The sequence below is a fragment of the Bos grunniens genome, chromosome 13, assembly GCF_055505025.1.
Source record: "Bos grunniens cultivar Pamir isolate PY7600 chromosome 13, Bosgru_T2T1.0, whole genome shotgun sequence".
Lineage (NCBI taxonomy): Eukaryota > Metazoa > Chordata > Mammalia > Artiodactyla > Bovidae > Bos > Bos grunniens.
The window spans coordinates 22,327,641-22,343,218 of record NC_141177.1 but is presented as its reverse complement, the minus strand read 5'-3'; the positions used below and the strand labels follow the sequence as shown (position 1 = coordinate 22,343,218).

General features: G+C 52.6%; 1 protein-coding gene and 1 long non-coding RNA gene across 11 annotated transcripts; both read left to right on the top strand.

The window, feature by feature from the left end:
* The first annotated feature begins 1,359 nt into the window (after positions 1 to 1,359).
* On the top strand, positions 1,360 to 4,066 carry LOC147360441 (uncharacterized). Its single transcript, XR_015139151.1, has 2 exons — positions 1,360 to 1,492; positions 1,680 to 4,066. It is a non-coding gene; the product is annotated as an uncharacterized LOC147360441 (long non-coding RNA).
* A 410-nt stretch (positions 4,067 to 4,476) lies between these two features.
* COX4I2 (cytochrome c oxidase subunit 4I2) lies at positions 4,477 to 10,147 on the top strand. Of its 10 annotated transcripts, none has more exons than XM_086332531.1 (5): positions 4,477 to 4,732; positions 5,782 to 5,910; positions 7,551 to 7,715; positions 8,628 to 8,657; positions 9,909 to 10,147. In XM_086332531.1, exons 1-5 carry the CDS (start codon positions 4,486 to 4,488, stop codon positions 10,043 to 10,045), a joined length of 708 nt encoding a protein of 235 aa, XP_086188657.1. In that variant the 5' UTR covers positions 4,477 to 4,485; the 3' UTR covers positions 10,046 to 10,147. The 10 variants fall into 10 exon arrangements, with proteins under 10 accessions (XP_086188657.1, XP_086188656.1, XP_086188653.1 ...); XM_086332530.1 differs by having other exon boundaries at positions 5,776 to 5,910; XM_086332527.1 differs by having other exon boundaries at positions 5,776 to 5,910; positions 8,526 to 8,657.
* The last annotated feature ends 5,431 nt before the right edge of the window (positions 10,148 to 15,578 follow it).

The following is a 15,578-nucleotide window of genomic DNA, read 5'->3' as shown; positions in this document are numbered from 1 at the left end:
CCAGAGCTTGCTCAAACTCATGTCCATCGAGTCGGTGATGCCATCCAACCATCACGTCCTCTGTTGTCCCTTTCTCTTCCTGCCTTCAATCTTTCCCATCATCAGGATCTTTCCCAGTGAGTCAGTTCTTCGCATCAAGTGGCCTAAGTTATTGGCGTTTCAGATTCAGCATCAGTCCTTTCAAAGAATATTCAGGACTGGTTTCCTTTAGGATTTACTGGTTTGATCTCCTTGCAGTCCAAGGGACCCTCAAGAGTCTCCTCCAACACCACAGTTCAAAAGCATCTCAGCTTTCTTTATGGTCCAGCTCTCACATCCATACATGACTACTGGAAAACCATACCTTTGACTATACAGACCTTTGTTGGCAAAGTAATATCTGCTTTTTAGTATGCTGTTTATATTTGTCACTGCCATGGGTGCCTCTCAGAGAAGCTCCCACTTAGACCATCTCATTCACCCTCCTGGTCCCCAAGCAGAGCTTGGGTGTGATTGGCATTACAGAAATATGGAAACCAAGGCCATGGAGGCAGTCAGGAAGAGGGGCTGAAACCAGCAGAGAATGGATCTGAGACTAGAAGCCCAGAAGTGGGCCTCCCAAGCGCTCAGTTTCACCGCCCCTAATATTAACCACAGGGTCCTTTGCATGTCGTTTGTATACACCTGCCCAGCTCACAGGTGGTGGTGATGAGGACTCAGGACCCTAGGCCCCGGGATTCCAATGCAGCAAGTTCTGACTAAACCCCACCCCCGCGCCCCATCTCCTGGCCCAAGGCGAGTTCGGATGCCCTTCCTGCGGTCAGAGTGTGAGGGCCTCGGTGCCGGGATAGGGAAACGCCTTCACCTACTCTGCTTCTGCGATCGCCTGCAACGTGGGGTCTCCAGCTTGCACCTCAAGGACCACCTGGTTGGGGGAAGGACCTGAGTAGGCTGGAGGGGGCGGGGCCTCGGGGATCAACGGGGTGAGCCGGTGGGACAGTCAGCGCGAGCGGGCGCGCACTGGAGGGGAGTGGCAGACCTGGCAGGGCCTCGGGGGCGGATCTAGGGGAAGGAGGAGGGGCATTGAGGGGCGGGGTTTGAGTGACTGACAGGGTAGGGGCGTGGCTGGCGCGTGCTGAGGAGACTGCAGTGAGGGAAGGGCTAGGGAGGGGGCGGTACCACAAATGACCGAAAGAACCAGGCAGGAGCCAGGGCGAGGGTTTATCGAGTCTTGGGAAGGCAGTGCCAGAATGACGGACTGGGCAAGGGGGTGGCCCGGGCTGAGCGATTGAGGACGAGCCTCAGGGTAGGGGCGGGGTCGGCGGGCGGGCTAAGCTAGGCGAGCCGGGCACCGCCAGGGATAAATGACGCGGCTGGGACAGGGCGTCATTTGGTGGAATGCTAGCCTACGAGGTAGAGTCCAGAAGAGCGGGCCTGAAGACTGCTCGAGGGACCGGGGAAGGATGACTGGCAGCTCCAGGACGAGGAAGGAGGGAGGAGACGACGGGCGTAGGTGAGCAGTGTGAGTGACAAGACAGATGGCGGGACCTGGAATAAAGGCCGCTTGTGGGTGGGGCCAAGAGGCCATGAGTGACAACCTCATGGTCCCTTGGGGTCGGCCTCAAACATCTTCCCAGCAACTCTGAGAGGAATTGCTCTTCCGGCTGAACATATAGGGCTTCGTGTATTTCATGCACCAGGTGTAGTGCAGAGACATCAGACCTGCCGGAAGGAGGTTTCGATCTTCCAGGCCACCGGTCCCAATGAAATCCAGCCAAGGGCGTTCACCTGCTTCCGATTGCACCACGTGGGTCTTTCCTAGGGCCAGGAAACCCGCCACTAGCGATTGTCCCCGTGGTAGCCCTGGTTCGGCGTCGGTTCAGACCCGGCCCGCCTGTCCACAGTTGCAGAAGCGCTGTCTAGACTGCTTCCTGGTGTATCTCCGGGTCTTCGATCGACGATCTCCGGGCCTGAGCTGCTGCCCGGAGCCGCCTGGGGCCCTGAAGGCCTCAGAGTTCCTGAATTACAGTGTCTGCTGGGAGTTGGCACGTCAGCCGGCATTCCAGCTGGAGAGAAGGAGAGGGATAGGCTCTTTGTCGTGACCACGCCTCTCTATTCACTGGCCCCTCCCCCACCCGGCTGGCCCCACCCACCTAGTGCCTCCGCCCCTGCTCTTCCCTGGCCCCCCTCTAATTCTCAGTCCCCGCCCCTAAGGATAAACCCGGTCCACTCCTACTCTCAGGCTCCGGCTACCCGCCATATCCCGCCCAGTCCTTGGCCTCGTCCCGCGCCCTTCCTCGTCTCAGGCTCCCCATTTTCAATCGGCTCCAGGAGCTCCCAATGGGGCTGGGAATACGAGTCTGCGACGCTTTGTCCAACGCAACAGCCCTCCTTATTTTCGCCTTCGGGTGCTTTCTCTGTATCTCCTCCAAGCTGGGAGAATGAAGGTGGTCCTACATGAAGTCTGAATTGGGTGAGGGGAGAAGGTCGTACCAATGGGATACTGAGGTCGTGGCTCAGGTCTTTGTGTCTGGGCAGAATCTCAGGGGCTCCCTGAATCTGATCGAGTGAGAGCTGTTCCTTTCTGTAATATGGGCTCCCCCCGGGAGGGTTGGAGCCGCAGAGCCTCTCACCTCCCATTCCAGCTGTTTCCGAAATCTCAGCCTGCATTTACATAGAGGACCCCTTGCCCTGAGTGGGCTGTAATACTCTACCTGGAGCCCGCCTTGTGCCCACCAAGGTTCCCAGGGAGGACTCCTACTCCCTGGCCCTGACACCTCCAAGAGATCTGTTTTACAGAAGAGTCTGACTATTCCCAGGTTCCAGGCCTTGAGACACTGCTGGGCATCACCCCCCAGAAGGTCCTGCTGCCCTATGTCAACCTTGAGCCGCCTGGAGCCTGCCATCACCCCATCACCCTCAGCCCTGGGGCCAGCTTCCCAAACAGATGTTCTTTGTCACAACATTACCCCACATCTGGAGACTGGAGTTCCCATAGAGGCAGGAGTGGGAGATGGTAGAGGAGAACAGAGGGTCAAGTTCTCTAGATGACTTCTCTTGGGAGGCTTGTGAGCTCTGGGGAAACAGGCTCAGAAATGGCGCTGCTTGGTTGCCATTGAGGCAGCAATAGAGCTGCCACTCACACATCAGCCACTCACTCCAGTGCAACCAGCCTGGAAAGTTCTGATGAGACACCAAGTGTATCCTCCCCAGGCTGCCTGAAGGCGGGTCTTCCCTCTTCTTCTGTCCTTAGGCTTACTCTTCAGGACATCCTGACAGCATCCAAGAGGTGAGGTGATCCTCTTGGGGTTCTCTCAACTCTGGAATCCCCTTGATCAAGGGGAAGGGGGAGCAGCAGTCTCCAGGAGTAAGCAGGGCCAATCCTGGGCACTGGGGTCGCAGACATCCAGGAGACTCCCACACTGCCTTCTCATCTCCCAGAATGGAGGGGGCCTGCATCCTGCCCACTGGAGGATCTCTCTCTTCAAGGCTCATCTGCCTCTGGAGCAGTAAGCCCCTTCTTCCAGGCAGTGGATAGAGTGGGTCGCTATGGCCTCACTGGGCTACAGGAACCCTGATGGATGGGTGGGTCCTCCACACACCTCACTGGACCAGAGCTTGGACACCTAGAAAGCTTTGGCCCCAGGCCACAGAAGGGACTCACAGCCTTCATCCATCAGTCCAGCATCAGTATTCTAACAATCTCAAGCCACATTTACTGAACTCATGTTCTGCTCCAGTAACCACATCATTCCCCCTTTTACCTTTATTGGCCTCCCGTCTTTAAAATAAAATCTGAGATCCACACCATGACTTCCAAAGCCCTGCTTGGTGTTCTAGTCTCTCTCCAACTTTCTCCTTTACCCATTACAATCTGACCAAGATGTTCTCTCTCTATTCTATGAACACATCTGTGTTTTTCTGCCTTTGGGTCTTTGTCCAGGACTCTCTCTACTTGGAACTAGATTGTAAGCCCTGTAATGGCAAGGACTGTGTTCACTTTTGTTTATCTCTAAATCCTCACACGTTTAAACAATAGACAATAATGCCAGCTCTAACAGGTCTTAATAAACAGTCCTGGAATAAATGTGCCTGATGCTTTTCTATTGACATAGTTAATCTTTACACAAAGAGACTCAGGGAGGTTTAGCCATTTGTTAAAGGTCACACAGCTAAGAGCTGAACCCCAGAGGGAGGCATTTTCACCTGTCATTGTGATTGGGGGCATGAATGCCAGGTGGTATACCACAGGCCATCCCCAAATTCTATCCTTGTAGCTTCCTGCAGCAGGAAGCATTGGGTCTGCGCTCGAAAGCTGGCAAGACTTGGGTCCTCAAAAGCCCTCTGAGAGTATTCCAGGTAGAAGAAACAGCAGTGAGCAGAAGTGTGAAGGCAAGAAGATCCAGTTCCTGGGACAACCAGCTCAGAGGGCTGGGCCAGTCCAGGACACACAGTTGCCTGGACCCAGGGCTCTATCAGCTGGTGGTCTCCAGAGGCCAGACCTGGATGGGCAGGGAAATTGAGGCATGGTGTCAATGTCACTGTGCAATCCCTCTCCCCAGGCTGTGGGTGGGAGCCCCCAGGGACGCGGGCTGGGCGCTCACAGGCAGGACGTTCCCACGCAGGGGCGGCCCTGGGGAAGGCTGTGGGGCGGGCCCCGGGCAGGCGCCAGCGATCCAGTCCCTCTGCAGCCTGTTCTCTGTTGCTTGCTCTGCAGACCTGGGTCGCGTTCTGGCTCTCTCCAAGCCGCAAGGTGAGTGAGTGGCTGGGGAGAGCCTCAGCTGCCCAAACACCGGCCAGTGGGGGATGCGGCTGGGAATCTGGCTTTCATCACCCCGTCAGGACCTGTGGGGTCACTGCTGTGGAGGATGATCTGGGGGCTGAGGGCTACTGGCAGCTCAAGGGTGAGGGGAATTTTCCTCTGTCCACATATGGGACACTATCTCTTTCCTCAAATGTAGATTACTCCTTCCCTCTCCCCACAGGTGGGGCTCTGTCACCCACTTATCACTGATGGGGACCCTTTCCTTTCCAAATGTGGGGTGTCTGTCCACTTTCCACATATGGTACACCCTACCTTCTATCTAATTATTGGGTGCCCTTCTCTCTCTCTCTAGATGTAGGGGTCCTTTCAGTTTCCAGAAGTGGGGTACCCTCTTCTTCTCCCCAGATGTGTGCCCCCTCTTCCTATCTCTGACCAAGTTGGTCTTTATCCCCCTCTGAATCTCCTCCTCACAGCCCCCTCACCCCCTGCCACCCCAGATTGCCAAATCCTGATTTTCCCTGGGGATGGGGGGGTTGGGTTCGCCTGTCCCTCTCTCCCACCAGGTCCAGCAGAGCAGGCTTTCCAGGCACGTAGGCAACCAATTACAGCGGGAGGAGAGGGGGAGGGCAAGCCATCTGCAGGAGACCTTGGCAGATGGCCCTGTAGCAAGACAGTTATCCCAGGAACTGCTCCCTCCCGACCTGGACTCCCACCCTGTTTCCTCTGGGGGGCAAACAGCTGAGAGAGCTTGTCTAAGCTAGCCACCCACTGTGAGCTGAGGCTGGAACTAGAACTGAGGCTCCCAGATCCAAACTGTTCAGGCCCTGATTCAAGAGTTTGGCCTCGTCCCACTTCTCAGATGACAAACTGAGGCCCCAGGAGGGGGCTCCCAATGTCTAGAAGCCCCATCAACCCCCCATCATACAAACTTAGAAGGGGGCAGGGGCTGGAGATGACCTTGATATCCTGGAGACCATGCCTTTCCCAGTCACCACACCTGTGTAAACCTTGTGTCTCTGTCTGGTCCTGAGGGGAAGGGCAGAGGGCAGTGTGGGGGCAAGACTCACCCCAAACCACGTCCCAGATGACCTTCAGAGCTGCCTGGAGCTTGACCCTGAGGCAAGGGGGCCTTGGAATTCGAGGGATCCACAGCCCAGGAAGCACCGGTAAGACGTGGACATGTCCTCCTTTGCCTAGCTCTGGGGCTTGGGGCAGGGGTCCTGTGTGCAGGCTGCTCCTGCTCCCTTCCATGCTGGTCTGGGCCTGTCCTGAACCATTTCCCATAATCCTGGTCCTTGGTGGGGGGCCACGTTCATCCAGGATATAGACAGCAGCCCCCTCCCCCGAAGTGTTCTCAGGGCCTGACGCCTGTACCTCAGGTTCCTAAGGCCATTGTGTCCGGAGGCAGAGGGTGCTGACAGAACCTTCCAGACCTTTGTGTCCAAGCCAGTTGGAAGAAAGAGGCCTAAAGAAGGGGAGACTTGAGCCAGATAGACGGGCCTTCTTTTTTTTAGACGGGCCTTCTTGATCCTCTGGAGAATAACAGATAACATTTATTGAGCCCTTACTGTGTGCCCTGAGCTGGGATCGATGTTTTGCACAGATTAACACATTTGGATTTCATAGCAGCCACGTGAAGTGGACACTGTGCCGTTATCTCCTTTTTTCAGATGATCAAACGGTCCCAGACCTGGGACTCTTTTTCCCAAAGCAGTTCCCATGCTCTCTGGGCAAGGTGGTACCAATGCCCTCCTGGAGGGCATCCCAGGTGACAGTAAACAGAAGAAGCTTTCCTGAGACTCTTCTAGGGCCCAGCCTTGTTCTGGACACTCACACGGAGCCCTTGAGGACTAGGCTATCAGGGAGAGCTTCCAGGCATGGAAGTGAGACGTGAAACCAACCTCTATTAGTGTAACTTTTGTGTTTCGGGCCCCGGGCATGAACTTGAAGCTTCCACAACAGTGTGAGATAGGATTACTTACTATCCCCACTTTCCAGGTGAGGACGTGGAACACAGTGAGGTAAAGCGGGCTTGTCGGAGCTGGGGCGGGGTGGACCTGGGGTCTCACGACTCCAAAGCCATGCCCGTGACCACTCATTAAGGGCAGAGGTCTAGTACTTTCCAGTTTGCGGAGCAGTTTCCCAACTGCCATCCCAGGTTCATCTCTTCGAGCCTTTCCCCGCCCATTGCCTTTGCCTGATGTGCCATCCCCACCCCAGATCTTCCCAGAGGACACAGGGTCTGGAGCCAGAGGGGCTGAACTGCCACCCTGGCCCAGCTCCCTCTTGCTCTGCAAACTTCAGTAAGTCCCTTAGCTACTCAGTTTCTTCCTCTGTAAGATGAGACTAATATCACTGTCTCAGAGCCATGCCAAGCCAGAGTCAACCTGCCCAAAGGCCTTGGCATGGTTCCTGGCACACAGTTTAAGTGCTCAATAAGTGCTGCAGCTGCTGCTGCGTCGCTTCAGTCGTGTCCGACTCTGTGCGACCCCATAGACGGCAGCCCACCAGGCTCCCCATCCCTGGGATTCTCCAGGCAAGAACACTGGAGTGGGTTGCCATTTCCTTCTCCAAGGCATGAAAGTGAAAAGTGAAAGTGAAGTTGCTCAGTCGTGTCCAACCCTCAACGACCCCATGGACTGCAGCCCACCAGGCTCCTCAGCCCATGGGATTTTCCAGGCAAGAGTACTGGAGTGGGGTGCCATTGCCTTCTCCGGCAATAAGTGCTACCCTCTTTGTTAATCTTACGGTTGGTGCTGGGATGTCTCAGGGGCAGCCTCATCTCAGCTCCTTCCTGTGCCCACAGCCCACGGCAAGGAGAAGATTCCCCCCTACACTAACTACCATGCCCAGCGCTCCTACCCCATGCCCGAGGAGCCCTTCTGCATGGAACTCAACGCTGACCAGCGGGCCCTCAAGGAGAAGGAGAAGGGCAGCTGGACCCAGCTGAGCCACGCCGAGAAGGTGGCCCGTAGGTCTCAGGGTGGGGATGGGAGTGATTTTGCAAAGAAGGGCCTGACCTGTTAGGGAGCAGCCGGCAGGGAGAAACCCTGGCCAAGACAGCTAGAACCCCCTCACCCAAATACTCAAATGCATACCTGAGTGGTGAAATTCATTCTTTTGTTCATTCAGTTTTTAATTCACACAACTGTTTGAGCACAGCCTGATGCTAGGTGATGCTGGGGACACAGAAGTGAATCATGGGGAGGGTTCCTGCCCCTAGGGTGCTCCCAGTCCAGTGGGGGAACCAATGCAAACCCAGAAAGCTGTAATAGAGGATATGCTGCTGGGTGAGGTGTGTTCATGGGGCTGTGAGAACCCAAAGGAGAGAGTGAGATGCATCCTGGTAGGCTTTCCCAAGAAGGGTTGTTCCAGCTGGCCTTGGATGGTGAGGGGGAGGGGCTGCCAGGCAGTGGAAACAGCATGGGGAAGGATATGGGAGCTGGAGAGCATGGAGAGTCCTGGGCTTCACTGAGTGGTGTTGGGGGGATGGAGCAGAAAGAGGCAGGTGAGTTGGATGGGAGAGCAGGGGTCTGGCTCTCGGAAGCAGGAAGGATGTGTGATACCAAGTGCTGCCCACCAGAAGTGCCCCCGGGAGCTTCGAGCCTCATCATCAGCTCCTAGCCATGCTTTGCACACAGTAGATGCTCAGTAGGAATTTGCTGAATGGACAGCTTCTGCTGCAGGGAGGGGGTGGCTGGAAGTCCCCGAGGCCAAGAGTTGGCCCAAGAATTGGATGTATCTGAGGCACCTCCCCCGCCCTCCGCCCACCTGCCTCCAGTGTACCGGCTCCAGTTCCATCAGACCTTCGCAGAGATGAACCGACGCTCCAACGAGTGGAAGACAGTGATGGGCTGTGTCTTTTTCTTCTGTGGATTCACAGGTCTGCTGATTTGGTGGCAGCGGGTCTATGGTGAGTGGCAGTGCCTCACCCAGCCACAGTCCTCAGCCATGCCCTTGTGGTCATAACCATCAGCCAAGTTTTGATAAGTGAACTAAGCTAGTACTCATCTGAAGAGTTTTTGAAAAGTCCTCCAGAGTGATGTAGGGTAAAGGGCAGAGCATGGCTGCCTGGGTTGGAATGTAGGGACTCTGCCTCTCTGGGTCTCAACTCCCTCATCCGTAAAATGGGAATAATAGTGCCTATATCTCAGGGTTCTTGTGAGGATTTAATGAGAGAGCTGTTGGCTAGTGCCAGGCACACAGTTATGAACGGTGTTGTTACTGATTGTTGTTATTAGCCATGAACTTTTCAACATATTGTTTCAGCTGCTGTAACAAAGAGTCTCCAATATTCAAGAGCTTAAACAACATAGAAGATGGTTTCTTATGCTTCCCTCTTACTTAACCCCAATAAAACTGGCCGCTCTCATCTTCTTCTTCTTGAGAGGAAGCATAAGAAACTATTTCATGCTGGACGCTTCCCAATAAGTTGGAACAAACTCAGTAATTATAACTATGGTGGTGGTGGTTTAGTCGCTATGTTGTGTCAGATTCTTGCGACCCCATGGACTGTAGCCTGCCAGGTTCCTCTGTCCGTGGGATTCTCCAGGCAAGAATACTGGAGTGGGTTGCCATTTCCTTCTCCAGGAGATCTTCATGACCCAGGGATCGAACCTAGGTCTCCTGCACTACAGGCAGATTCTTTACCAACTGAGCTACCAGGGAAGCTATGGTAGCTATCATGTATTAGGAGCTTAATATCTGTCCCGCATTCTGCTAATTGCATTATAAATATTAACAAATTCAGTCTCCACAAGCCTAGTGGACAGGATTTGTTTTTGACAGGTTAGGAAACTGGGGCTCAGAGATGAAGTGATTTATTCAAGGTAACGCAGTGAGGGAATGGTGGAACTGAGATTTGGACCCAAAAAGACTTCAAGCCAGTGCTCCTCCTATCCTTGGGTCCCAGAGTAGATGAGGAAACTGAGCCTGAGAAAGAGGAAGGACCTCGCCCAGTTCCCCCAGTGAGTCCAAGGTGAAGCTGGGGACAGAACCTGGAGTGCAGCTTTAGTGGGGAGTCTAGTGGGGGATGGAGAGAGTGGAGAGGGGTCCTCAGTGCAGGGCATCTCCACCCCATGCCTGGACACCCTGACTCAGTGGGAGGGGGTGGGCTTGGCAGGGTCCCATATGCCCTGGGTCCTACCTGGTTCCTTCCCTGCAGTGTTCCGTAAGAAGCCCATCACCCTGACGGATGAGTGGAAGGCCCAGCAGCTCCAGCGCATCCTGGACATGAAGGGCAACCCCGTGCAAGGTCTGGCCTCCCGGTGGGACTATGAGAGGAAGGAGTGGAAGAAGTGACATGGAATCCCGGTGGCTCCCCCTGCAGCTCCGCCCTCGTCCAGAGCCTGTGGAGGCCCCTCCCCTCCCTTAACCCCAATAAAGCTGGTGGCTCTCATCTGCCTTTAGTCTCCACCACAGTCTCTACCTGCCATAAAGCCTACATTATACCTAAGATTAGGCAGGACAGTAAGTGAGGGGCAATAAGCCACTTGCCAGGACCCCACTTATCAGTGAGGGCTTCCTGGAGGAGAAGGGGTTGGGGTTGAGCCTTTAGTGATAGGTGGGATTTGGAATGGCAGGAGGGAGAGGGAAGGCATTCCAGGTGGAGGGAATGGCTTGAGCAGAGGTAAAGACATTCCTTTATTCTGTCAATTAGCAAATACTTTCTGGGTATCTGCTGTGTCCCAGGTACTAATCCAGGCCCTGGGGATGCAGCAGTGAACACAACACACAGTGTCTGGCCTCCTGGAGGAGGCGTTTCTTTATGTGTGTGTGTGTGTGTGTGTGTGTGTGTGCGCGCGCGCGCGTGCACGTGGTGGGGGAGACAGAAAAGGGAATAAGTCAGTACAGTACACAGCGTGTTACACTGTAGGCAGTGCTATGAAGGAACAAAACAGCAGAATAAAGGACAGAGTTAAAAGGGGTTTGGAGGGTGGTAGGTGAAGCTTCTCAGAGAAGGCAATGGCACCCCACTCCAGTACTCTTGCCTGGAAAATCCCATGGATGGAGGAGCCTGGTAGGCTGCAGTCCATGGGGTCGCTCAGAGTCGGACATAACTGAGCGACTTCCCTTTCACTTTTCACTTTCATGCACTGGAGAAGGAAATGGCAACCCACTCCAGTGTTCTTGCCTGGAGAATCCCAGGGACGGGGGAGCCTGGTGGGCTTCCATCTATGGGGTCGCACGGAGTCGGACACGACTGAAGCGACTTAGCAGCAGGTGAAGCTTCTTAGACGAGGTGGCAAATGAGAAAACAAAACAGCAAGTGAAAAGATCTTGAGATAGGATTTTAGTTTGTCTGCGGAACATCAAGGAGGCCACAGTGATTGGAGCAGAATGATTTGGAATATTGTAAGAAGGGGTGTGCTGAGGGAGAGGGCTGGTCTTGGGGCAAAAAGCAGATTATATAGGAATACACACACACAAACACACACACACACCCCCCAGAACCAAGAAGAGAAGACTCCTTTCTTCTTGGTTTGTCCCCTCCAGCACCCTCTGCTGGCAAAGTTCAGCATCTCACTGTACAGGGGACAACGCTGAGTCAGGCTCATTATCTTAGAGCAGGCACTGAGGGGTGAGTTTGGGGTGGAGAGACAATACATTGATAACTGGCACAGCATCTTTGAGAAAGTCTTGACCAGGTCAATAGGGAGCTTTAGACCAAAAAAGGAGGAGTCTTGTATTGGGAAAAATGGACCCATCCCTAGAGCCCCCTTGTGCTCAGTCCTTGGCTAGGTAGGCGCAGCCTGGGGGACTCCGGCCTTGGCAGGAACACTCAGGAGCTCTGAAAGGGTAGCAGCCAGAGATGGTCATACACCTACCCTCCTCACAGCAGGTTCTCTTGAGAGACATCTGAGCAGCACACCTCCATGGACACCCTGGATGTGGATGGAGGGACTCAGCAGAGCAGCTGGGACAATATTCATTCAATCAACGAATACTTGCATCCACCACATGCAGACTCTGGGGGACAGAGTGAATGAGACCTCATTCCGGTGTTATGAGTTCCAGTCCTCATGAATCTGGAAGTCTGTAATTGTCACCCTAATCAATTACAGAACAAATGAATGCTAAGAAGGGGAGCTATGTGGTACTGATACTTGGACTGACCTAATCTACAGAAGTCAGGGTGGGCGTCCCTGAAGAAATGTCTTCATGTTGAGATGTTGTTGCCAAAATTCAGCCCCTGTACACTGGTGCTGGATTAAGCCTCAGAGACAGAGTTTTGAGAGAAGTAGGAAGAAATAGCTTTATTGCTTCCACAGGCAAAGGGGGGCCACAGTGGACTAATGCTCTCAAGACTGTGACCTGCCCTGAAGGGGATGGTGAGGAGTGCTCGTGGACATTGTTCTGATTGGTTGGTGGTGAGGTAATTGGGAGGCAGCAGCATCAACCTTCCAATGCCAACCCGTCTGGGATCTACATGCTTATGGGTAGCACAGAGTCAACTTTTCCACCTGATGGGTGTTTCAGTGTCTGCAAAACAGCTCGAAGGACATGGATCAGAATATTACCTAAAGTCCTTGCTGCTGCTGCTGCTGCTAAGTCGCTTCAGTCGTGTCCAACTCTGTGCAACCCCATAGATGGCAGCCCACCAGTCTCCCCTGTCCCTGATATTCTCCAGGCAAGAACACTGGAGTGGGTTGCCATTTCCTTCTCCAATGCACGAAAGTGAAAAGTGAAAGTGAAGTCACGCAGTCGTGTCTGACTCTTCGAGACCTCATGGACTGCAGCCTACCAGGCTCCTCCATCCATGGGATTTTCCAGACAAGAGTACTGGAGTGGGGTGCCATTGCCTTCTCCCTAAAGTCCTTGAGGAAGGACTAAAAGTCCTTGACTTTGTTTAATGGATAAAGTATTATTATTTTGTCTTGCTTGACTTTTCTTTCTGCATTTTCTCACTTCTCTGATTAAATTTACTCTTGGACTAAAGTTTTTCCACAGAAAAAAGGCAGGTGGAGGACACAGGCAGGCGTCTGTTCTGGGAGGGCCTCATGGGATCCTGTTTGATTACAATATGAAAGATGACTAGGTATAAACTAGGTGAAAGGGGTGTGGATCAGCATTTTAGGCAGAGAAAAGCACGTGCAAATGCCCTGTGCTAGTGAGGACCACGGCTTGGAAGAAGAAATAAAAGAAGCCAGGTGGAGGAGAAGGAAGAGATGGACAAGGGGAGACAGGGAGGGAGAAGACTCACCTGGAGCCCTGGAGTCTCTGCTTCCTCTTCTGAAGAGACAAATCTGGGGGAAAGCAGGAAGGGATGGAGCTGAGGGAATATGTGGGGGTCAGAGTATGGGAAGCCCTGAACATCTATATTTTAAAATGATCTTATTTATTTATTTATTTTTGACTGTGTTGGGTCTTAGTTGCTACGGGAGCTTTTCTCTAGTTGCGGCAAGTGGGGGCTACTCTCTAGTTGCAGTGAGTGGGTTTCTCACTGTTGGCGGCTTCTCTTGTTGCAGAGCACAGGCTCTAGGGTGTGTGGGCTTCAGTAGTTTCGGCTCCTGAGCTCTAGAGCACAGGCTCAGTAGTTGTCGTGCACAGGCTTAGTTGCTCCTCGGCATGTGGGATCTTTCTGATCAGGGCTTGATCCCGTGTCTCCTGCATTGGCAGGCAGATTCTTTGCCACTGAACCACCAGGGAAGTACCATATGATTTTTTTGATATTTATATTTATTTATTTATTCTATTTGACTGTGCCAGTCTTTGCTGCAACATGTGGGATCTAGTTCCTGACCAGGGATTGAATGCTCTCCCCAGCTCCCCCACCCCCCACATTGGGAACACAAGAGTCCTAGCTACTGAACCACCAGGGAAGTCCCCATCTATTTAATTTTTATCTGAGAAAGGCATCTGCCTTCCCACCAGTTTCTGTCTGGCATGAGGGATTCATCTTTTAGTCATTTATCATGAGAGATGCTGGGGATGCAGACATGGAGCAGACAGGAGCCTTGGCCTTCTGGTCTCCTGGCCTGTGGGCAGGACTGGCATAAACTTGGCCAATCAGAGACTAAGGGAATAAGAGCTATAGAAATTTCTGATGGAATGTTTTGAACCCATTGTTTTGTCCTTTTGCTAGCAGCAGGAGCGGTTTGGACATAACTGAAGATGTTGAACTACGCAAGTGGTAAACTTTGTATAGATTAATAAATTGCTAAGGAATTATGTCATGGGTAATAAATAACATTGTCAAAATGGGCCTAGGGGAAAATTTTTTTTCCCTAGTCATTTTTTCCTCTACAATAATACTGTGTAACAAACACCTCCAAAACTTGGTGGCTTATAACTTTGAGCATTTACTTCTGTCTTTCCTGGGCTTGTGGGTTGGCAGAAGCTCTGCTGGGATCTGCCAGGTTTAGTTCCAGGCTCTCCGTTGGTATTTTAGCTTCCTAGGGCTGCCGTAACACAGTCACAGACTGGGTGGCTTAAGCAACAAAAGTGTACTTTCTCATGATTCTGGAGGATAGAAGTCCAAGACTGAGGAATTCTCTGGTGGTCCAGTGGTTAAGACCCCAACATAGGGCGCACAGGTTCAATCCCTGGTTGGGGAACTAAGATCCTACATGCCACGCAGGGTGGTCAAAAATGAAAATAAATAAAAAGGAAAAGAAGTCCAAGATTGAAGCGTTGGTAGGACTGGCTTCTTTGGATGCCTCTCTCCTTGGTTTTTCCAGTGGTCATGTTGGATGTGAGATTCGGACTATAAAGAAAGCTGAACACAGAAGAATTCATGCTTTTGAACTGTGATGTTGGAGAAGACTCTTGAGAGTCCCTTGGACTGCAAGGAGATCCAACCAGTCCATTCTAAAGGAGATCAGTCCTGGGTGTTCATTGGAAGGACTCACGTTGAAGCTGAAACTCCAATACTTTGGCCACCTGATGCGAAGAGCTGACTCACTGGAAAAGACCCTGATGCTGGGAAAGATTGGGGGCAGGAGGGAAAGGGGATGACAGAGGATGAGATGGGTGGATGGCATCACCGACTCAATGGACGTGAGTTTGGGTAAACTCCAGGATTTGGTGATGGACAGGGAGGCCTGGCATGCTGTGGTTCATGGAGTCTCAAAGAATCCGACACGACTGAGCAACCAAACTGAACTGACTCCTTGGTGTGCAGATGGGTTCCTTCTCACGGTGTCCTCACGTGGTCATTCCTCTGTGTGCATATCCATGGCGTCTCCACGTGTGCCCAGATTTCCTCTCCTTCTTTTTTTTTTTTTTTCCCTCTCCTTCTTTTGAAACTATTTACTTATTTGGCTGCACCAGGTGTTAGTCGCAGCATGTAGGATCTTTGATCTTCATTATTGCACGTGGGACCTTTTAGTTGTAGCATGCAAACTCTTAGCCGAGGCATGTGGGATCTAGTTTCCTGACCATGGATCAAACCTGAGCCCCCTGCATTCGGACTGCAGAGCCTGAGCCAGCGGACCACCAGGGAAGTTCCCAGATTTCCTTTTCTTATAAGGACACCAGGGAGATCAGTGAAGGCCTTCCCCAATGATGTCATTTAAGTTTATCACCTTTTTAAAGGCTCAGCTGGTAAAGAATCTGCCTGCAATGCAGGGGACCTGGGTTCAATCCCTGGGCTGGGAAGATCCCGTAGAGAAGGGAAAGGCCACCCATTCCAGTATTCTGGCTTGGAGAATTCCATGGACTGTACAGTTCGTGGGATTGCAAAGAGTCGGACATGACTGAGTGACTTTCACTTTCATCTCAATACTGCTACATTGGATGTATTGGGAGTTAGAGCTTTGACATATGAATTTGCAGGAAACACAAGCCAGCCCATAACACTTGGGTTTAGGGTTTTTCATGTGTCTTATTGTTC